Consider the following 22,472-nt stretch of genomic DNA (forward strand, 5'->3'; position numbering starts at 1 on the left):
GGGTAGGGACAGGTTTGTGTCCATGGGGGGTGGGGGGGGGAGGGGGGGGGGCTTTCATTCTGACCCTTCCCTCCATCAGTTCTCCATTCTCGGAATCTGTCCCATCATCCACATGCAGCTGGCCCCCTCCCCACCCACTCCCCCCGCTCCACCTTGCCTACCTCTCGCCACTCCCCCTCTCCCCCTCCCCTTCCCTCTCCCCTTACCCCCTCCCTCTCCCCCTCCCTCTTTCCCCCTCCCCTGCTCCCCCTACCCTCTCTCCCTCCCCTTCCCTCTCCCCTTAACCCCTCCCTTTCTCCCCTCCCCCTCTCCCCCTCTCTCCCCTCCCCCTCACTGCCCCCCACTCCCCCTCCCGCTCCCCCTCCCTCTCCCCTCTCCTTGCCCAGTTTGGTTCCGCAGCTGAGCTTTTGCTCAGAAACAGATTCCCTGAAACCTTGGAGATGTGCACTGGGTAAAGGGACTTGGGGGGGGGGCTGGTGTTGGATTAAGTTGAAAATCCCTTTACCGCCAGGTGATAGTCACCTGTATGAAACCTGTTGGTCTATGGCCTGGTGTGCTGGGATGTTTAACTGGGAAAGACAGTCCCAGGATGTGGAGTCTGTCTCCCTCTTGTGGCCACTGAGTGTGTGAGCAATATGCTTCTGTTCTGTCTGAAAGGGCAATGCACTGGAGGATATCTGTCAGTCTTTGGGCATGTTCCATTTCAGTTAAATCATTTCTGTCTTTGTAAAATATCCGCCCACATTTGTTCCAATCTTCTGAGTAGCTTTTGCTCAATAAAAATGTATTAATGCTCATTTGTCATTTCAATGACCTCCAGCTCAACTATTTGTTTTGCTTTGGGAGGAAAGACTGTTCCAATGCCCATTCCCTTTGGGTGAGGAACTGCTTCCTGCCCTTACCCCAGGAGGGGCCTGACCTGGATTTGAAGATGCTGCTACTTTGTTCTGGCCTCTCCCTTCCTGAGGAATTCTTTCTCTCTGTCGAACCTGTCAAAGCCTTTCTGTTAAATACCTCAACATGATCATCACTGAATCAATTTCGAAGGGAATTCGAGTGAGTCAATGTGGCCAGACTGGGAGGACTCTTGTGGTGCGATGGTAGTGTCCCTGTCTCTGAGACAGGAGATCACTGTCCATTCTCACCTACTCCAGAGTGTGCTGTACTATCTCTGAACAGGTTGATTAGAGAAATACCTATTCAGCCTGATTTCAATTTTAACCTGTTTTCCTGCAGCAAATGGTTCATTCAGCCCCACAGCCCCTGCTTTAGAAAAGCTTATATCTTGTGATGTTCACACCATCCTTTGTGAGATGAGACCAATAGGAAGGAGAGGCAGCAGCAGAGGTGAATGAAGGGGCAGGATCTTCTCAGGGTCTGAGTGATGTAGGCGAGGGTGAAATCTGGGGCAGAATTGGATAAGCCTCAGCACGGGTCCATTTTAAATGCGGCCAACTCTGCTTCCATGTTTTTGCTGACTAATGAGGGGAGTTTCTCACTGGCAGCAGAATGGTTGCTGATCATGGGGCATTGGTGCTTGTTAAACGTCTTTTTAATGCCATAACCCCCCCCCCCCCCCCCCCCCCCCCATTAATATTCAGTTTCTTCTCTGACCGAACATGCTTTTGAATAAACTCAGTATAAAGCAGGCTCCTGGTGGATTCATATCACCACTTGCTTCCTGTAGGTCTCAGGGCACCAACCACACTTACCCCATGGCCATGGGACATTGGCATCTGACGTGGGAGCTGTGAACTGCCATGGCACACAGTCACATAGCATGGAGATAGGCCCTTCGATCCATCTCCTCCAATCCTGACCAGCCTTTCTAATATGAACTAGTCCCATTGTCCCATATCCCCCTAAACCCTTCCTATTCATATCCCCATCCAAATGCCTTTTAAATGCTGTAATTGTACCAGCCTCCTCCACTTCCTCTGGCAGCACATTCCATACACGCACCACCCTCTGTGTGAAAAGGTTGCCTCTTAGGTCCTTTTAAATATTTCCCCTCTCACCTTAAACCCCTGCCCTCTGGTTTTGGACCCCCCTAGCCTGGAGGAATGGCCTTTGCCCTTCAACACTGCACCTCAGGTTGCATTGGGGAAGCTCTCCCTGTGGCATTGCTGAGCTGCCGTGCCCAGGGGGAATATGCCCAGCTCATTATGGGCCCCAGAGCCTTTCACTTTATCAGAATTTCTCTCCCTCTGCCAAGACCCCACTTCCACTGCCTTTTCAGGAAAAGGGTGACACAATCCTCTGGGAGAATGAAATTCCAGATTGTCCCACAAAGGAACGTTCCCCCCATCCCTTTGAGACCCGTCAGAATGTTCCATGTTTCAGACAAGTCATCTCTCCAGAGAGAGAGAGAGAGAGACAGAGAGATAAATGCTATGCAGTGTTTGATCTCAGACAGACATCTTTTATTTTGTAATTACAGTATGTAGAATGGTAAAAACAATATTAATTCAGTAACAGAGTGCTTAGAAAATCCTAAATTCTTAGAAACAAGGGGCTGGATTGTAGACTCACTGGCTGAGGGAGGGGTGATAGGGAGCATGGATGGTATGCCATCTTTGTGGAGTTACTGAGGGTCAGGGAGCCACTAATTGGAAAACCAGAGCCCAATAGCTGCAGCTTTTGTTGCCAGCTGGTTTGGGGGCTCAGCCGTGAAACTGCCTGGGACTGTGGGCCACTGGGGGCAGCACACTCGGAGGGTTGGGGGTTGTCTGCATTGTGCCCCCCACCCCCTCAAATCCTATAATCCAGTCCAGGATTAATCCCACTGGCATGATCTTTACCACGGAGAATAAAACAGCTCAAATTGTGTCAGTAGGAAGCCTTTAGGGTGTTTTGTGATGAACTAACAGAGACATTGCTTTAGAAATGTGCTTCTGAACTCTGATGGTTGAAAGGCTCAGTTCAGACCAGTTCAGACCCGCAGTTTACAAGATTCACACCAATGGGATTACAGGGATAGAGCCCGGTTCAACCCAGAGATAGACATTAATGGGGAAGGTTAGACTGAAATAAATATTTGGATCAGTGTCAGGACCACAGCTAGTGATAGAGTGATAGAGTTTTCACAGCATGAACAGAGGCCCTTCGGTCCATCATATCTGTGCTGTTCACCAAACATCCATCTACTCCAATTCCATTTTTACAGCACCTTGCCCTGTAGACTTTGTGCTACAGCATTTCAAATGCTCATCTAAGAAGTTCTAAGTTTCCTGTGTCTACCACCCTTTCAGGCAGCGAGTTCCAGGTTCCCTGATTTAATTAACTCGGTCAACCTGCCAACACAGGACACAATATCTGAAGACAAGACTAAACTCCAAAAACATAGGTAACACTGAGGAGGGTAGTGGTAGGATTCAGGGGACAGGGACTGGCTTGGTGTTGGTGGGGGGGGGGGGGGGGGGGGGGGGGGGGTGGAAACAGGAGGCAGATGCAATTTAACCCAAAGAAATATAAAGTAATGCACAGCTGAAGGGCCCAGGTAAAGGGAATGTACAGAAAATGATACCATTTTAAAGAAGGGTGAAGGAAACAAGAGCTGAGAGCTCACAAAGTCAGGACAAAATGTTTTTACAACATGATTCCAAAAAGAATATTTTGTCCAATTCTGTAAGTTTCTCTTTAGTCTCTCAGAGGGAGAGGATTTACTGGAACAGAGTCAGGGAATGGGGAGGTGAATGTGGAGAGACTGGAGAAGCGAGGATCACTCTTCCTTCAGTACAGCAGGTTTACAGGAGATTAGACAGAACAGTGTCCACATGAACGTGGAGGCACCACCATTGTCACTGGGAGGAGGGTCATTAACTAGAGAGACACCCAGAGGTGACATGAGGACGTTTTTTTTAAATGCAGTGTCAGATCATGATGGCCACTGCTTCAAAACATCTCTAAAAGGAACTCAGGAAGTATCTGAAGGAGACTTTTCACAAAGCTGTTGTTAAAAGGAGGGGGCTAGGGGAGCATGATATGATGGGCTGAATGGCTTCCTCTTTGCTGTAGCATTCTGTGATGATTCTATCATAAATCTAGAAGATGCCCTGCAGCAACTCACCAAGGCTCCTCAGTCAGCACCTTCCAAACCCACAACCACTTCCTTCCAGAAGGACAGGGGCAGCAGATACATGGGACCACCACCCCCTATAATGTTCCCTCCGAGCCACTCCCCATCCTGATTTGGAAATATATCCCCGTTCCTTCACTGTCACTGGGTCAGAATCCTGGAATTCCCTCCCTAAGGACATTGTGGGTCTACCTACAGCACATGGACTGCAGCAGTTCAAGGCGACAGCTTACCCCACCTTCTCAAGGGGCAACTAGGGACGGGCAATAAATACTGGGCCTAGTCACATCCACGTCCCAAGAACTGAAACGGAAGACCAAACCCAGGTTTCGGGTCTGTTGTCAGAGGGAGTGAAGGAAGAGGAGAAATAAATAAAGAATGAATTCTCTGAATGAGGTGGGTGGTTTAGTAACAGAGAGAGATTGAAGCCAGAGGATTGGAAGGAGGGTTTGGGTAATTAATCAACACAGCAGGTCAATGGATAATTGGTGAGCTGGAGAGATGATCAGTAATCGATATTACTAACTTTACATCGATGTGATAATGCTGTCAGATGTGGGACAGTTTTCATAGACAAGACAGGAAACAGATGGTGCAGTTTGAATGTGATTCCATATAAATGTGACTTTGTAAAAAGCTGTACACATTCCATGCACTGGCAGACAGCAATGGGATATCATTCCAGTACAGCCTCCTGTTTATAACTGGGTGTGAGGCACTTACTAACAAGTCCCTCAATGGCCCCCTCAGTGTTTGGCTAAAGCTGTGAAACGAGTTATGCCAGCTGGCGTTGTGATAGGGCTCCATTAGCTCCTCAGACACTGCCAGTGGGATCGGGGTCTCAGTTTGTTAGTGTCACTGTTTGACTGCAGTGCGTCAGCCTCCTGGACATTGAGCACAATGAGCAGGGTCCCAGCACACACTGTGGAGGGCCATAGGCTAGAGCTTTGGAACTCTTCCCCAGTTTCCTGGTTTGATCACATCCTGTTCGGTTCCAGGACAAGTTTAGACACAAGGTTGATAATGAAGTGAGCAGAATGCTCCTGCTCAAACTCTGCAAACAGGTGACAGACATTTTCCAAGGAATTTCCTGGTTTCTTCGCCACAAACGCAAAAAGCCTGAAAGTAAAATAAAAATCAAAGCTGAACAACTTCCTGCATTCAAAATAAAAATTACCTCAAAGCCATCTTCACAATTAACCAATAGGATACGAGTGTCTGATGTCAGAAACACTGCATGTTATTTATGGTTCTGTTATAGACAGTATTAGACTAAAAAAGAGAGAAAAAAAATCACAAATTTAATGAAATGTAACAGTTACACAGTTCCCAGGAGGTGAATCGTATCTGGGATGTTAATTTCCACAGGGACTCTGATTCCTCACAGTTCTGTTATTAGCCACTCACTCCCTGACAGAAACTTCCAAGTAATTAAAAGCTTTAAACCTCCCAGACTCAGTCTCTGTGTTTTCACAGAGTCCAATCCTAATTTCCAAGGTATAAATGCTGGAGGTAGAGTGGAGGGAGGTGCTGGAGGTAGAGTGGAGGGAGGTGCTGGAGGTAGAGTGGAGGGAGGTGCTGGAGGTAGAGTGGAGGGAGGTGCTGGAGGTAGAGTGGAGGGAGGTGCTGGAGGGGTGTTGGGATTAATCGGATAAGTCTTTGCTCCTAATGTATGTGTCCCTTGATCCTAACACGGTTTGCCCTCCTGTAAAACGCGTGACAAAGTGTAACCTGAAATTTAAGCAAGTGGGTGGCCCAAAGATCATGAGGCAGGATTTCTTTATCCCTCTGAGATTAGACCCTTACAAACATGAAGGGGAAAGGAGGCTGGATGAGGAAAGCAGCGTGTTTTCGTTGAATGGCCTGAAGTTCATGTCTGCTTGAGAATGTCCTTTGTCTGTCTCCTTGTGGCTGATGGGAGGATAGGAACAGGAGCATACCATTCAGCCCATTGAGCCTAACCCACACTCTATATAACCATTGAATACTTTATTGTCCCCATTGAAACAGAAACAGCGTCAGTTTCCCAGCCCAGACCAGCCTTTTGCCCAGAGACAGTCTCTAGAGCAGGAGAACTGCCCTTTGACCTGAGAGCAAAGTGATCAACATTGTTCCGTCCAATGGGAATGATGATTCCTGTTTGAGTGAACCAGCCACCTGGTTGAGGTGTTTGATTTGTGGGAGGGGTCACACTGTCCCCTAAAGTGAGGCACATTTCCTGTTAGTGAACTCCGAAACCAGAGCTGAGTGAGCCCTTCATGACAGGGATAGTAAGGGGTTGGGTTTGGGGTCGGATTTCTACCCTGGGACCCCATCCTGTCCAACAAACTCAAGCTGACCCACACCCAGCTCCCAGAGAGAGGTCAGCTTCAAGTCAAAACACGTCCTCACACCAGCGTTTGTAATAATCCATGGTCGTTCGGTGAGTAAACCCTTACCTGGAAGGTTCATTATCCTTACGCCACCTGGAAAACAAAACAGGAAGATGTAAACCTCTCACAGATTCTCAGTTCAGTCATTAACCCCATTACAGTTTTAACTGTTTCACCCACAATCAATTACTTTGACTGTTGCTACATAGACAAGTACACAGCAAGATCCCACAAGAGGAATGCTCTGAACACTCAGCCAATCGACATTCGACAGGATTGACTGAGGAACAAAGATGCAAAAAATCTCAATTCTGATGTTGATGATCAACACCCAGGGTCTCCCCCACATTTCCCCCCTCCCCAGACACAGGAAGTTAATGTCATTAATAGCTCCACTGGAAGGAGCAGGGCAAAGACTATTGAACACACCCAACCTTTGTCTCTGTAACGATGCTTCAGTTGATTGGGCTGGTTTGATAATGTCTCATGTCCAGCTGGTTAATGGTAGCTCAGTGGTTAGCACTGCTCCCTCACAGCGCCAGGGACCCGGGTTTGAGTCCAGCCTCGTGCGACTGTCTGTGTGGAGTTTGCACATTCTCCCCGTGTCTGCGTGGGTTTGCTCCGGGTGCTCCGGTTTCCGCCCACAGTCCAAAGATGTGCAGGTCAGGGTGGGTTGGCCAAGGGAAATGCAGGTTTACAGGGATAGGGTAGGAGATAGAAATGGCTCTGTGTCTCTGACCACCATTCGTAGGGTCAGTGTGGACTCGATGAGTCGAATGGCATGTCTCCACAGTGTAGGGATTCAATCATTAACCCATTGGGACTCGAGCCTCAGGCAGAGTATGGATCAGCAAACCTCAAACCAATCTCAATCAGGGAGGGATCAACTAACAGTCCAGGCTCCTGGTGGGAACAAAGGGTAAAAACAATGACTGCAGATGCTGGAAACCAGGATCTGGATCAGTGGTGCTGGAAGAGCACAGCAGTTCAGGCAGCATCCGAGGAGCAGTAAAAAACCCCTAGGGCTTTTGCCTGAAACGTCGATTTGCCTGCTCCTCAGATGCTGCCTGAACTGCTGTGCTTTTCCAGCACCACTGATCCAGACCCTGGTGGGAACAGTGCTGATCGGATGGTGCTTGGGAGGGGCAGGAGTTAGGGTGAATCTCTCGTCCCCAAATCGACCTGTTCACTTCTCAGGGGCGGGGGTTGGTTGGTGAATAAGCTCGCACTGGAGGAGGATCCTGATCCTTTGAATTCCGGTCATTTCCGAGCTCCCACTAACCTCACTGGCCCAGGTAGTGATTTTTCACACCCGTCAATCAATTCTGTGGAAGTAACTAATCCATGGGACCACAGTGATGGACAGGAGCTCATGGGGGGGCGGTGGGGGGGAGAGAAAGGGGAATAGAAAGAGAAGGGAGGGGAAGAAAAGAGGAGGGAGGAAGGAGGGGGCACTGTAAGAGGCATCATCTTCCCAGGACCATGTTCAGCTGATGCCCTTTCCCTCCCACTCTCCTTGGTACCAGATGAATCTCCCCCACCCCATGCTCTAAGTGCAATATTTATCCCACCCCCAGATCTGGATCTTCCCAATCTGCAATGCTGTGGGATCCTGCTGTGACTCTGCTGGCTGCTACCCTATGGCAGCGACTGTATTTCAGAAAGTCTTTGATTGATTGTAAAACACTCTGGGACACTCTGCAGTTGTGAAAAGACGCTACACAAATGCAAGTTTTCCTTTCAGTAATGAAGGAAGTGTTCCTTTCCCCTGGATCTGATGATAAATCAGTGAAGTATCTCTGAATGGCTCCCTGTTAGTCACTGATTTTCTGTGGGGGCAGGATAACTGCATCAAGGACATGATTCTGCTTAAACTGATTCAGAAAGGAATCAAATCATTTCTCTTACTTTGAAATGTTTTTGTCTCTGTCAGGGTGAAGTATGTGGGGTTGGGACATGAACACCCAATCCAGGGTGGAGCTGTGCGCGGTGATCTCAGCTCTATGTCCAAACCTGCCCCATTGCCTTCACAAGAGACTGCTCATGTCAGCATTTCCCATCCCAGCCAGAGGCTGTGATCCCAGCTCTGTTCACCCCCACCCCAGGGAGAGGCTCGGTCTCACCATGCAATGGAGGGGCGGGGGAAATCTGAGGCTAACTCCTCACTCTGCAGCTGCGTTGCAGACTGCACCCAGACTAACACAGTGATTACTGACTTACTTCCTCTGCAGTGGATCCAAACCACAGTGATTGACAGAGTTGGCAGGATAATGTCGTCTGAAAAAAAGTCTTCAAAAGGGAAAGGCAGAAACGATTAAGATGCAGCTTGAAACCACCTCAAACATAAACCCATCACCTCAACTGCTTGAGGTCAAACAGGCAGAGTAACCAGCCCTTTGCATATTGACCCTTTAAAATCTGCTCCCGTGAGGAACAGGGTTGAAGACCTGGAGACAGAGTTCACCCACTGGAACTCTCTGTCCACAGATCCCAAGCCTGCCTTGCAATGCCAGTTACCCCAGCCCCAATTTCACCCACTCTGGGGGTACTCCCTCCAGCACCTGACCACACCCCCCCCCATTACTGTCAGAGTCTTGGGGAGGGGGACATTAAACAGGAGCTGCTAATGAGTCACTGGGCAGCACTGGACAGGGGTTACATGGACAGCACAGGAGACACCAGGGTCCAGAGATATCTGAGAACATCAGACCAGGTGATTGGGAAATATTAAAAACACAGTTGGATTAATGATGATTGGACAGTTTTCACAAGTTGACCTTTGAACCCAAATGTTGCTAAAAGTGGTTTTGAACCCACATGGTGCCTGGACCCTCCCCTGGTCAGTCGCTTCAGCGTCTCAGTGACAGAAAAGCCCATTTTCCTCCAAATTGCATTGTGTCCTTGTCTGACCTGGGATTGGGACTCCAACTTTAAGCCTGAAACACTGAGGAAGGAGCTTGTCAGCAAGAGGGAAACAATTAAAAACAGCCCATGTCTTTAACTCCACAGTCACACTGTCCCCTTGCTGGCCATGACTGTTACGGCTCACTTTCAGGGAACACGTAAAATCAACAGGTTTCAGGTGAAAGTGAAACAGGGACACAGGGCGGCCTGGGCCCAGCTGCAGGGAGGGCGGCCTGGGCCCAGCTGCAGGGAGGGCGGCCTGGGCCCAGCTGCAGGGAGGGCGGCCTGGGCCCAGCTGCAGGGAGGGCGGCCTGGGCCCAGCTGCAGGGAGGGCGGCCTGGGCCCAGCTGCAGGGAGCAGGAAAGCTGCCCTCTCTCTGGGTTTAGATTACTTTACAGTGTGGAAACAGGCCCTTCGACCCAACAAGTCCACACCGACCCGCCGAAGCGCAACCCACCCATACCCCTACATTTACCCCTTACCTAACGCTACGGGCAATTTAGCATGGCCAATTCACCTGACCTGCACATCTTTGGACTGTGGGAGGAAACCGGAGCACCCGGAGGAAACCCACGCAGACACGGAGAGAATGTGCAAACTCCACACAGTCGGTCGCCTGAGGCGGGAATTGAACCCGGGTCTCTGGCGCTGTGAGGCAGCAGTGCTAACCACTGTGCCACCGTGCCGCCCACTGTGCACCCTCGAGGTTGTGCACCCTCGGGGTCTCCCCTTGCCCAGGATTGTCTCAGAAACCCCCTCATGGCCTCTCTTACTCGGGGGATAATCCTGGTCTCACTCATCACAGCCTCGACCAAGATTCAGACTCAGGAAACCGTGCCCCACCCCACCCCCTCATTCCAACCACTCACCCCATCTCCCTCACCCCCCCAACCCCCTTCCTAACTCCACACCATCCCTCCATAACCCTCAGCCCATCACTCCACACACTCCTGACCCCTCCACTCCCTGCCATGCCTCACCCTCCCTCACCCAGCACACACCTACTCCCACTTCCTCCTCCCCGTCCCCCAAGTTAAAAAATGTTTCTGTGAGGAGGAGGAGGAGGAGGAGGCAGCAGCAGCAAAGCATGGAGAGGCTTCCCTCGTCCAAGGTAGCTGGGGCTACTCACTTCCTCTTGCTGTCGGTCAGGGTGATGCCTTGATCGGTCACTTTGAACTGGACGACCGTGGGCTGAGGCCGTGGCTCCTGTTCTAGGGTTGCAGAGGCTGCCTTGAGAACAGCCTGTGGCCCTGTCAGAGACTCCATGGTTACGGAGCTCAAATACAGAACACAGCATGCTGGGAAAACAAATTAACATCTCATCAACACTTTCCAAATAAAACACAGTCACACCGCATTTCCATAGTACCTTTTACATCCGCAGCGGACCTCCCCAAGTACCTCATACCCAATGGGCAGCCACCGGAGTAATGAGGGAAACACAGCAAACTCCCACAACGTGATAAAGTCCAGTTAATCTGCCCCAGTGATTAGACTACCTACAGTATGGAAACAGGCCGTTTGGCCCAGCAAGTCCATACTGACCCAGACCCATTCCCATACCCTATAGTTTCCCCTGACTAATGCACCAAACACTATGGGCCTTATGGCATGACCAATTCACCCTGACCTGTACATCTTTGGACTGTGGGAGGAAACCCACGCAGACACAGGGAGAATGTGAAAACTCCACACAATCAGTCACCCGAGGCAGGAATCGAACCCGGGACCCTGGCACTGTGAGGCCGCAGTGCTAACCACTGAGCCACCGTGCCACCCCAGGTTGGGGGTGGTCAGGAATAAAATTGCCATGGTTCCTCACTTCTTTGATGAGAGGTGATGGTGGTTTGCTGGATAAATATTGGCGTAGAACTCTCGAGTGAACTTGGAGGTTCAGTTTGCCTTATCGGAGGGAAAAGGTGGGGCCTCAGTTTAAAGTTCTGTCTCAAAGACATGGAAGAAGCTATTTAGGGATGATGCTGTTTTCCAGGGTTGACTCATGACTTCTCCTTTTGGAAACTTGTGACTGTGTTTGGACATAACAGGTTCACTGTGGGTGAGTAATTATGTGCACAGGAAACAGCCTAGGGCCGTTACCATGGCAATGTTGTTATGAGGTAACTGTGGAATGGGGGATCCCACAGCAATGATTCTCTGAGCATCGAAATGAACAATTCTTATTCAATTAGGAGTGGGATCTCAGGAAAGGTTTCATCACTTTTGTGAACATTTGTGTTCCAACAGCTGGTAATTGGTGCCCAAATGTTAATATAAAAGTTTAAGAATTTTAGGATTTTCAAAATACACCATCGGTAACCGCCTGGTGCCTACCACCTCAGTCAGTCTCTGGCTCAGGTTGTTAGAAACAAAATTCAATAAAATTTAGACGAGACCACCAAAACTGGAAACAAGGCAATTTATTACGAACTTGCAAGTAAGGGCTTCAATTGCATAAGCAAATGAGCAAATTAGAACTCAGGTTAGTGTACAGTTATACCCTTTGAGCTGAGTGAGGTCATCTCTCCAGACTCCTAATTACCCAATCTCTCTTACTGTGCCAGACCACTGCCCAGCTGCGCTCCACCCTTATTACTTCCCCCTTCCCCAGGTTGGCCACCTTCCTCTCTGTAAGTGCTGACACATTATTTTGTTGACAGTACATCTAGATCTGGTTTAACATCTTGTATCAATTCTGCTGGTACATTCCATCCTCGGACATTTCATTAACTTGTAACATTTTGTATAGCTCAAGCATTTTGGTTATCTCAGCTTTTTGCTGAAAGCATAATTTTACAAAAAGAACTTTTTGTTATAGTAATTACACATCAAAGTTAGTATTTAATTAACCACAATTATACACTGAAAAGTCCCTAAACACCTGCAGGGTTGATAGTTCTCTTGCTGTACCCCTTTTCTGTACGCTTTTTCTCTATCGGCAAAAACAACACTTTACCCCATTTCTAACAAGGTGAAGGGTTGTTAAGTTAAAGCAAAAACAGTGGATGCTGCCATCTGAAACAAAAGCAGAAAATGCTGGAGAAACTCAGTGGCTCTGGCAGCATCTGTGGAGACAGAAACACAGTTAACATTTCAGGTCTAGCCTGACCCTTCTCTAGAAGTGAAAGGGGCTGGAAAATGGTGATTTTGATGCCATTGACAGAGGGGGAAGAGGAGAATGCGGAACAGTTTGTAATGACCATAAGACCAAGGAGCAGAAATTAAGCCATTCAGCCCATTGAGTCTGCTCTGCCATTCAATCGTGGCTGATAACATTTCTTAACCTCACTGTCCCACTTTCTCCCTGTAACCCTTGATACTCAAGAACCTATCTATCTCTGTCTTAAATATACTCAGTCTTCAGTGGCAATGAATCCCACAGATTCACCACTCTCTGGCTGAAGTGGTTTCTCCTTACCTCTATTCGAAGAGGTCTTCCCTTTACTCTCAGGTTCTGCCCTCGGGTCCTAGCCTCTCCTACATCTTCCCAACATTCACTCTGTCCAGGCCATTCAGTATTCTGTAAGTTTCAGTTAGATCCCCCCTCATCCTTCTAAACTCCATTGAGTATGGACCCAGAATCCTCAAATGTTCCTCACGTGTTAGGATGGTGCCCAGAGCAAAAAGACAAATGCAGGTAAAAGAGGAGGTTAAGATGTAAAATGGATGAAAGCGTGAAGAGGATAAAATGGGTGAACTTTCCCGAGAGCAAAGCGAACAAGACCCAGCCAAAAGAGGGTGCGGGGAATGTAGGAAAACTGGAGGGTAGTGGACAAGCTGGGAGGTTGTGGATTTCGATATGGAGTCTGAGAAGCTGCAAAAGAGTTGCTGTAGTTTACTGCCACCAGTCCTCCTTAATCTGGATGGCCCTGCAGACCCTGTCAGCAGTGCAGGATAGACAGTGGCTACGTCTTAACAGAACAGGCACTTGTCTCAGGCAAAAGATGGTTTACTGCAATGATAGCAATAAATAGTTGGCGTTTATAGAGTCAGGCAGCATGGAAACAGACCCTTCAGTCCAACCAGTCCACGCTGACAATGTTCCCAAACTAAACCAGTCCCACCTGCCTGCTCCTGGCCAGTCTCCCTCCAAACCTTTCCCATTCATGTCCTTATCCAAATGTCTATTAAATGTTGTAACTGTACCTGTATCCACCACTTCCTCTGGCAGTTCATTCCACACAAAACACTAAAATTGTTGCCCTTCATGTCCTTTTTAAATCTTTCTTCTCATCTTAAAACTATGCCCCCTAGTTTTGAAATTTCCCACCTCAGGGAAAATACTTTTGCTATTCACCTCATCTATGCCCCTCATGATTTTATAAATTTCAATAACCTCAACCTTCCAAGGTCCTGTGAAAAATGTCCAAGCCTATTTTTGGAAATCAAACCCTCCATTCCTGACAACATCCTGGTAAATCTTTTCTGAAGCCTCTCCAGTTTAATAATATCCTTCCTATAGTAGGATAACCAGAATTGTACACAGTACTCCAGACAAGGCCTCACCAACGTCCTGTACAACCTCAATGTGACAACCCAACTCCTACACTCCAAGGTCTGAGCAATGAAGACAAGTGTGCTAAACCCCTTCTTAACCACCTTCTTCGCTGTCCACTCCACCTCCAGTTTTGGTGTCATCTGCAAACTTACTAACTGTACCTCTAATGCTTGCATACAAATCATTTATATAAATGACAAAAAGTAGAGGGCCCAGCACCGATCCTTGTGGCACTCCACCGGTCACAGGCCTCCAGTCTGAAAAACAACCCTCCACCACCACCCTCTGTCTCCTGCTATGAAGTCAATTTTATATCCAGTTGGCAAGCATACTCTGAATCCTACATGATCTAACTTTACTACCATTAAAAAAAATCTTAAAGACTCTCTGGTGCTAGACAGAATCCTTCAGGTCCCTGCAAAGGCCAGTGTAAAACCCTGGTCTTCACCAGATAGGGTGGAGTTAAAGCAACTTCAACATTAACCCTTTTAGAACCATTACCTTGAACAGCAGTCAGATTCCTTCCCCCAATTTAAATCCCACCTGTTTCTAACAAGAAGCTGATTTGATACAAGTCATATTTTTAAATTCCTCCCAATTATTTACAAGTCACTGCATCTCGGTGACTGACTGTCACTCTGATGTTGCTCCAGATTGTGAGGGAGTGTGGGATCGTTCTGTACCCAGTCTCTGCACTGATACCCTCCCCAGGAGGGAGGCACTGACCTGCACTCTGCTTTCTCGGAGGTGAGGTGGAGCTGTCGGTTGAGTCCGGACTACTTCCTTCACTCTTATCATTCAAATAGTCTGTAAGAGAAACAAACAAAGTGTTCAAGGAGGGCAGAGCAGAGAGACCACTCCCTATCCTGGACGTTTCCCTCTATCCTGTACCTTGTGGCTGTTTCTTTCCTTCAGCAGTCACTCCCCCAACCGCAGCCTCCCCCACCGACACATGCCCTCTCTCACACCAGATTGGAGAACAGGGCTGACCACTCAGGCTCCAATTGGGGTCTGGCCTCAGCCCAGTTGAAAAATTACAGCCCACATGTGGGCTAAGCCTTAGGCTCTATCTGCAGCCTGAGGCACGTCCAATCTCTGTAGCCTTAGTAAGAGCTCGATGTGGCTGGGAGCCCGGGTTTGTCAGTGCCCCGTGGATTTCTCGATGAACACCCCCACAGGGTGGTCCATGCTCTCAGCTCTGATGTGAGATGGGGCCCACGCGGCCTAGTGTCAGAGCAGATTGTCCAGACACTTCAATCTCACTGCAAGTTATCCACCTTTCACTAGCCACTATCAGTATTTGGGCCCTGACCCCATCTTGACCTCTGACCTGACCCCATCCCCTCCCATGGCCCCCAACCGCTCATCTGACCCCTGAACTAACCTCATAACCCCTGGTGTGACCGTACCCTGATCTAGGTCAAGACTCTGGCCCCCTCTCTGACCTTGCCCCACTCAGACCCCTCTCCTGGTCTAGTGACGTTTTCTGACAGGTTTTGATGGTTTTGGTGTCTCACCTTTGTCTGGTAGACGTAGTTTACAAGGTAAGCTCATGGTGGTGATGCAGTGCTGATAGACAAGAGCTGACAGACTCCCTGTTAGACAAACAGATCACTGTTAAAGCAAAAAAGACTGACCAATCCATAACAAGGCCACAGTCTGCTGACAGTCACCTCAGTGTTGATGTGGAAGAGCTGGTGTTGGTCTGGAGTGGAGGAAGTTAAAAATCACAACACCAGATTATCACCAGTTGGACTATAACCTGGAGTTACCTCAGTGTAACGTGTGGGCTGGTTAGTGTACACCACTCTGTGGTGATGTAGTATTGTGTGTGTAAGTAAGGGTCTTGGTTTTTCGATAGAGTTAAAAGGTCCAATGTTTGTTTGTTTTTCTTGACCTGCTACTGTACAGAACCAAACTGCATTTGTGACTGTGTGTAGACACAAAGATACTTTTTACAAATAAACTATATTTTTGAAAAAAAAACTGAAAGTCACACAGAACAATGAAACAGTGAAATGTTTCTTACCAAAATATGGTTCCTGGGGACATCCTTTCAAACACACTCCTTTTCGGGAGAATTCAATCAGAAAATGTCGGATCAAATCAGCAGGAAGATCTGTTTAGAAAGGGGCCAAGGGAATGAGAGAGGAATTGGTGATATCATTTTACATCATAGAATTTATCTAACAATGGTGCTCTCATCTTCAATCTGGTATGTCTGTCTAACTGTCTGCCTGTCGCTCCTCTGTCTGTCTGTCTATCTGTCCATCCATGGTCCCTCAGTCAGTCTGTAGATCCTCTCAAAGATTACTGACCGTATTCCAAGGACACCGTTGTGGTGACCATCTCAGCTCAACTCTCTCACATCACAACTTGTACCCTGTCAGAGGGTCATTAACCTGTTAAAAATCATCTCCGGTGACAGGAGGAGATGAAACACTCAGAAATGGGTGATCTGTAACACTAGTCTTCATACAATCCCCCCACGACTGACTGGTACACACACATACACACCTTTTTGGATCAGAAATTGGAGTGTTTGACACCCTATTTGGATCCAGTCATTTCAATCAACTTGCTACACACAGGTATTACCTGCTGTTACCAAGTTAGGTTCAAGCTGGAAGTGTGGCCAGCTCACCCCATTATCCTGCAGCACACTGACACCCACCTTGGAGAACACAGAACCACAAGACGGTCCTTTCCCGTTACTGCCCCCTCCCCAGGTCACTCAGTCATTTTACAAAATCTTGGTGAAGCAGCGCAAATTTAAACAGTAGCTGAGTTTTCAAATGTGTTCCTGATCGTTCCTCTTGGAGGACAGTAGCTATTTTGTTATGAATCAGTAAAAGGTTCCAATTGAGAACATTAACATCAATCAGTCCCATTGTCGCATATACCACACAATTCAGAGTTATTACTTACATAGTCCACAGATATTACTCACAATATGTAACAGTGTTATAATGTGCAATACAGATTGCTAGTCTATAATCGAATTTCAATGTGCTCTGCAATAGTACAGGATGTATATTTGTATACGGAGTACAGACCTGGCTTAGCCTCAGAGTTTCTGAGATCTCCTGAAGAGACTTTTATGGCCAATCCGAATGAACCAACGTACGTGGAGCTTTCTCGAATAACAAAGGCACCCGGCTCCTTGTCTTTCAACATCTCCACAGCTGCCACAAAAACAAACAATAACCAATGAGCCAACTCTCCCCTCCTGTGTTGCAGAGGTAGTGTCCCTACCTCTAGACCCAGAGGCCCAGGTACAAGTCCCACCTGCTCCCAAGGTGTATAACAACATCTCAAAACAGGTCAATTAAAAAATGTTAATAAAAAATTAAGCAAACTCCCAATTGTCAGGAAACCCATCTGGTTCATGAATATCCTTCAGGAAGGAAGCTGCCATCCTTACCTGGTCTCACCTACACGGGACTCCAGTCCCACAGCAATATGGTTGACTCTTAACTACCCTCTGGGCAATTAGAGATGGGCAGTAAATGCTGGCCTAGACAGCGACACCCTTAACCCATGCACAAATTTCAAAAAGACTTGTGTTTATATAGCAACTTGCACAATCTTGGGACATCCCACAATGCCTTGCAGACAATGAAGCACTTTTGAAGCATTAACACTATACAAGATGTAAAGATTCCCTGCATCGTTTTATTAACTAGTTACCCCAATAATTATCAACCCACTCAGGAGATCGAGTTAACAAATATAGTGGAAGGAATCCAACTATGGAAGACATCACTCTGCACAGGTGCAGTTCCCATCACAAGATATTCGATAAAGATTGGGAGCAGGATTTACTTTCAACATTCACCCTTTGTAAATTAGCACAGACACAACGATATAAGATAGGAACAAGAGTAGGCCATTCGTCCCTTCAGCCTGTTCAATAAGGTCATGGCTGATCGGATTACTCCACGTTCTCACATTGGATAGAAAACCCACTTGGCTTATCAACAATTAAGCATCTGCTTTCAAAACATTCAGATACTCAACTCCCAGTGCCTTCAGAGAAGATAGTTCCAAAGGCTCACAGCTCTCTGGGAGAAAATAAATTCTCCTAATCCTGGTCTTAACTAATGTTTAAACAGTGCCTCCTCATTCCAGAATCACCAACGAGATGAAACATTCTCTCCACATCCACCTGGTCAATGCCCCTCTGGATCTCCTATGTTTCAGTCGATTTGCCTGAACCTCTACAAAACCCCAGTGAATATAACCCAGCCTCACCGTTCCTGCTACAACCCACCATTCCAGGAACTGAGAGATGAAACTCGCAGTATCCTCTCCAAACAGACTGAATTCATTAAACTAAAACAAAAGGATTGAACTCTGCAGCTGTCCTGAATGATGGTATGTTCTTATTCATTCATGGGACATGGGTATCTCTGGCTGACTCCACCATTTATTGCCTGTCCCTAGTTGCCCCTTGGGAAGGTGAGGATGAGCTGCCTTCTTGAACCACTGCAGTCTATATGCTGTAGGTAGACCCACAATGCCCTGAGGGAGAGAATTCCAGCAACAGTGAAGGAACGGCGATATATTTCCAAGTCATGATGGTGAGGGGCTTGGAGGGGAACTTCCACGTTGTGGTGTTCCTAAGTATCTGCTGTCCCTTGTCCTTCTAGATGGAAGTGGTCGTGGGTTTGGTGAATTTCTGCAGGGCATCTTGTAGATGGTACACACTGCTGCTACTGAGTGTCGGTGTTGGGAATGGTTCCAATCACGTGGACTGCTTTGTCCTGGATGGTGTCAAGCTTCTTGATGTTGTTGGAGCTGTACCCATCCAGGCAAGTGGGGAGGATTCTCTCACACTCCGGACTTGTACTTTGGAGATGTGGACAGTCTCCGGGAGTCAGAAAAAAAAGAGGATGATGATGTCCAGGTCTTTTATCTGGATGGACACAGACAGCTTCAGTATCTGAGGTTTGTGAATAGTGCTGTTTGAGCAGTACACGTTCTTAGTGAGGCACTGCCAGAGTTGGTAATCTCAATGATGAATGTGCAGAGTGACTACAGCATTGGTGCTGCATCCTACATTATGCTGAGCTGGTCAGAGACTTTAAATACGTGTATCTGATGTGGTTCACCATGGGATTATATCTGGGCTGATTGTCACAATAATTGCAGGGAGAGTGTGACCTTACCTTGATATCGGCTGATATTTGGTTTGTACCAATATTTGGATGTATCTTGTACAAATTTAACTGTAGGCTGTGTCTCACACTGGAGATCTGGAAGAAAAGATTAAGAATATTTGAGAAGACAGGTAGAGAATTCCACAGGTTTACCACCCTCTGCGTAAAAAGATCTTCTCATCTCAGTGCTACCCTGGATTGGAGACTGTACCCCTGGGTATAGACTTCCCCCATCCCCTCTCAGGAGTATCCTTGCTGTCTGTCCAGCCCTGTCAGAGTTTTATAGCTCCATCACAGCCCCCTCTCATTCCTTCCTTAAAAACAAATAAATTCAAGTGAATTGTACAGCAGCAAAGGGTGTAAATGGAACAGGTTTTAAAGGAGAGTTTTGAGGATAGAAAGGGTTGTAGCAAGGATTGGGAGGTGATCCACAGGAGACCAGAGGGAAGAGGAGAATGTTCAAACAGGATATAGAACAAGAGAAGATCACCACTCAGGGATTTCTGAAATGATTAATTTGGGAATGTTGAGTTAGTGGAGGCCAATAAGAAGCAACAAGTGAGTGGCACTATGAGGGGCTTACCTTTGAGGGATGGGGTGCTCGAAGCCTTTGCAAATGGAAGGTTGGAACAAGAATTGAGGGGAAGGCTGGGAGTACTTGAAGAGCTGGATTGACGCCTCTCATTTTTCAATTTGTGAATGTCTCGCTCCAAGTATTGTGTGCTCCCGTTCACCAGTAGGATGGGGATATCTGTCCATGAACTGGCAGCAGATGGTGGGCAGCTATTGGAGTGATCTTTAACGTGGGCCATGACTGGTCTATCCAGGGTGCTGCCAGAGGCTGCTTGTTGACCAGTATGGTCTCCTTTCCCCCGGGAGCGTGGCACAGTCCGATAGTCCGCTGGGTGCCCAGGAGCCTGGTGAAGATGTTGGTCACTAAGAGAGCTCTTGTATGAGGAGGGTGAAGCTGTGTAAGGGCTAGTCAGGTTCACAAAGGATCCACTTGATCCATACGTGCTTCCAGTAGATCTAAAAATCCGTCCAGCTTCTCCATCATCACTCAGCAGAGACTGGGAGCTAAGGGAAGGAACATTTGCATTTTTTAGCACCTTCACAGGTTAAATATCTTCCAAAGCACTTTACACACAATAACTTGTTAAATAGTCACCACAGAGACCCAGCAGTTATTTTACCCACAGTACAATCCCACAAGCACCAATATGAAAATGACCAGGTGGTGAGGGGAGGAGGGTTCTTTATCTGATGTGGGACACAAACATTCCCCACGATCCTGAAGGTTCAATTTATTGTTTTTGTGTGCGGGTGGCACGGTGGCACAGTGGTTAGCACTGCTGCCTCGCAGCACCAGAGACCCGGGTTCAATTCTCGCCTCAGGCAATCGTCTGTGTGGAGTTTGCACCTTCTCCCCGTGTCTGCGTGGGTTTCCTCCGGATGCTCCTGTTTCCTCCCACAGTCACAAAGATGTGCGGGTCAGGTGAATTGGCCATGTTAAATTGCCCATAATGTTAGGTGAAGGGGTAAAGGTTGGGGAATGGGTCTGGGTGGGTTGCTGTTTGGAGGGTCGGTGTGGACTTGTTGGGCCGAAGGGCCTGTTTCCACACTAAGTAATCTAATCATAACTGGGAACATTTATAACAATATGATATCTCATCCAAAAGGATGACCCTCCAACTGTGCAGCGCTCCCTCAATGTTGCTCTGGGAGTGAGTCTGGATCACGGGTTTAAGTCTCTGGAGTGAAACCTGGTCCCACACCAACTGCAGAGTCGGGAGAGAGCTAGTGCCTGAGCCACAGATGATGCACAACAAGAGGGTCAGAGCTAATGAAGAAAATATCAATCCAAATCCATTCTTTGATTTGAGAGTTACTCCAACAGAGGTGAATTTTCATTAGAATTGCACATTGTTAACAATTGCAGAGAGAGTACCTTCCCAGTGTGTCCCAGGCTGGAGAGGCTGACAGCAAGGAGATGGCACTGTCAGTGTGACTGGTATGGTCAGTCTGGAGCGTATGTTCCGAACCTGCTGAGGTTGACAGATAGGGAGTTGCTGCAGCTGCTCTGCGGGTGCTGGTGTGTAACGGTGAGGCAGCGTATTGTTCGTGTGCACTTGGCAAGGAGCTCGCACTGGCAGGGGTGTAGTTGCTGGAAGCTGGCACAGGGATAGGGCAAGAGTCCTGCTGTGGGGAGATGGAGACTGGAGCAGAACACACTATCCCCTGTCGCTGCTTTGAACTCACTGTAGTCCCCTGTGATGACTGTCCAGTCTGACCGGGAAAGGTGTTCACACTTTGGAAACCTGAGAGAAAAGGAAGTGAAAGGAGTTATTTTGATCTTTGTTCAGAATCTTTCATATATTTCTCAGAATCAGCAGGTTCTTTGCTTTTTAAGTGACGGGGTAATATCCATGAAACCTGTTCATTTGGCCATCTCTCTATTTGCATCTTACATCCTAATTACTCTTCTTGGTATTTTATTGGCTGCCCAAGAGTAGACTTCCCCAGGATTGGAGTCAGAGACATTAGGGGAATCTGCCAGGGTACACTGCTAGGCAAGAGTGGGTACTGCAGATGCTGGAAATCAGAGTCTAGATTAGAGTGTTGCTGGAAAAGCACAGCAGGTCAGGCAGCATCCGAGGAGCAGGAAAATTGACGTTTCGGGCAAAAGCCCTTCATCAGGCTGCACTGCTGCCTACGCACTCAGTGTTGGTACATAGAATCACAGGATCCCTCCAGTGTGGAAACAGGCCATTCAGCCCAACAAGGGTTGCACGGTGGATCATTGGTTAGCTCTGCTGTCTCACAGCACCAGGGACCCAGGTTCGATTCCAGCCTTGGGTGACTATGTGTGGAGTTTGCACATTCTCCCCGTGTCTGCGTGGGGCTTCCTCCCCGTGCTCCAGTTTCCTCCCACAGTCACAAAGATGTGTAGGTCAGGTGAACTGGCCATGGGAAATTGTCCCATAGTGTTAGGTGCATTACTCAGCAGTAAATACAGGGCAGGGGGGTGGGTCTGGATGGGTTGCTCTTTGAAGGGTTTGTGTGGACTTGTTGGGCAGAAGGGCCTGTTTCCATACTGTAGGGAATCAAATCTCTATACCTACAGAAAGAAAGAGTCCACACTGACCCTTCAGAGAATAACCCACACAAACCCACTCCACCACCCTATTATCCTATATTTATCCCTGAGCACTATGGGGTAATGTAGCATGGCCAATCCACCCTAACCTACACATCCCTGAACACTATGGGGTAATGTAGCATGGCCAATCCACCCTAACCTACACATCCCTGAACACTATGGGGTAATGTAGCATGGCCAATCCACCCTAACCTACACATCCCTGAACACTATGGGGTAATGTAGCATGGCCAATCCACCCTAACCTACACATCCCTGAGCACTATGGGGTAATGTAGCATGGCCAATCCACCCTAACCTA

General features: G+C 47.9%; 1 protein-coding gene across 2 annotated transcripts in view; it reads right to left on the bottom strand.

Annotated features, from left to right (window-relative positions):
* Window positions 1–2,396: 2,396 nt before the first annotated feature.
* Window positions 2,397–22,472, bottom strand: part of LOC122539706 (tensin-4-like) — a 39,200-nt gene continuing 19,124 nt past the window's right edge. For both annotated transcript variants that reach the window (XM_043674712.2, XM_087977705.1), the window contains exons 5-15: window positions 20,960–21,329; window positions 19,595–20,088; window positions 19,021–19,107; window positions 16,906–17,034; window positions 15,879–15,968; window positions 15,367–15,444; window positions 14,576–14,656; window positions 10,484–10,652; window positions 8,671–8,739; window positions 6,517–6,543; window positions 2,397–5,197 (exon numbers count right to left, since the gene is read on the bottom strand). In XM_043674712.2, the coding sequence (XP_043530647.2) occupies window positions 5,056–5,197; window positions 6,517–6,543; window positions 8,671–8,739; window positions 10,484–10,652; window positions 14,576–14,656; window positions 15,367–15,444; window positions 15,879–15,968; window positions 16,906–17,034; window positions 19,021–19,107; window positions 19,595–20,088; window positions 20,960–21,329 (1,736 nt within the window). In that variant the 3' untranslated portion in view covers window positions 2,397–5,055. The remainder of the gene's footprint in view (window positions 5,198–6,516; window positions 6,544–8,670; window positions 8,740–10,483; window positions 10,653–14,575; window positions 14,657–15,366; window positions 15,445–15,878; window positions 15,969–16,905; window positions 17,035–19,020; window positions 19,108–19,594; window positions 20,089–20,959; window positions 21,330–22,472) is intronic.

This window comes from Chiloscyllium plagiosum, unplaced genomic scaffold (genome assembly GCF_037043375.1).
Source record: "Chiloscyllium plagiosum isolate Xiang-an unplaced genomic scaffold, Cpla_swu_hap1 HiC_scaffold_32, whole genome shotgun sequence".
In the NCBI taxonomy this organism is placed as follows: domain Eukaryota; kingdom Metazoa; phylum Chordata; class Chondrichthyes; order Orectolobiformes; family Hemiscylliidae; genus Chiloscyllium; species Chiloscyllium plagiosum.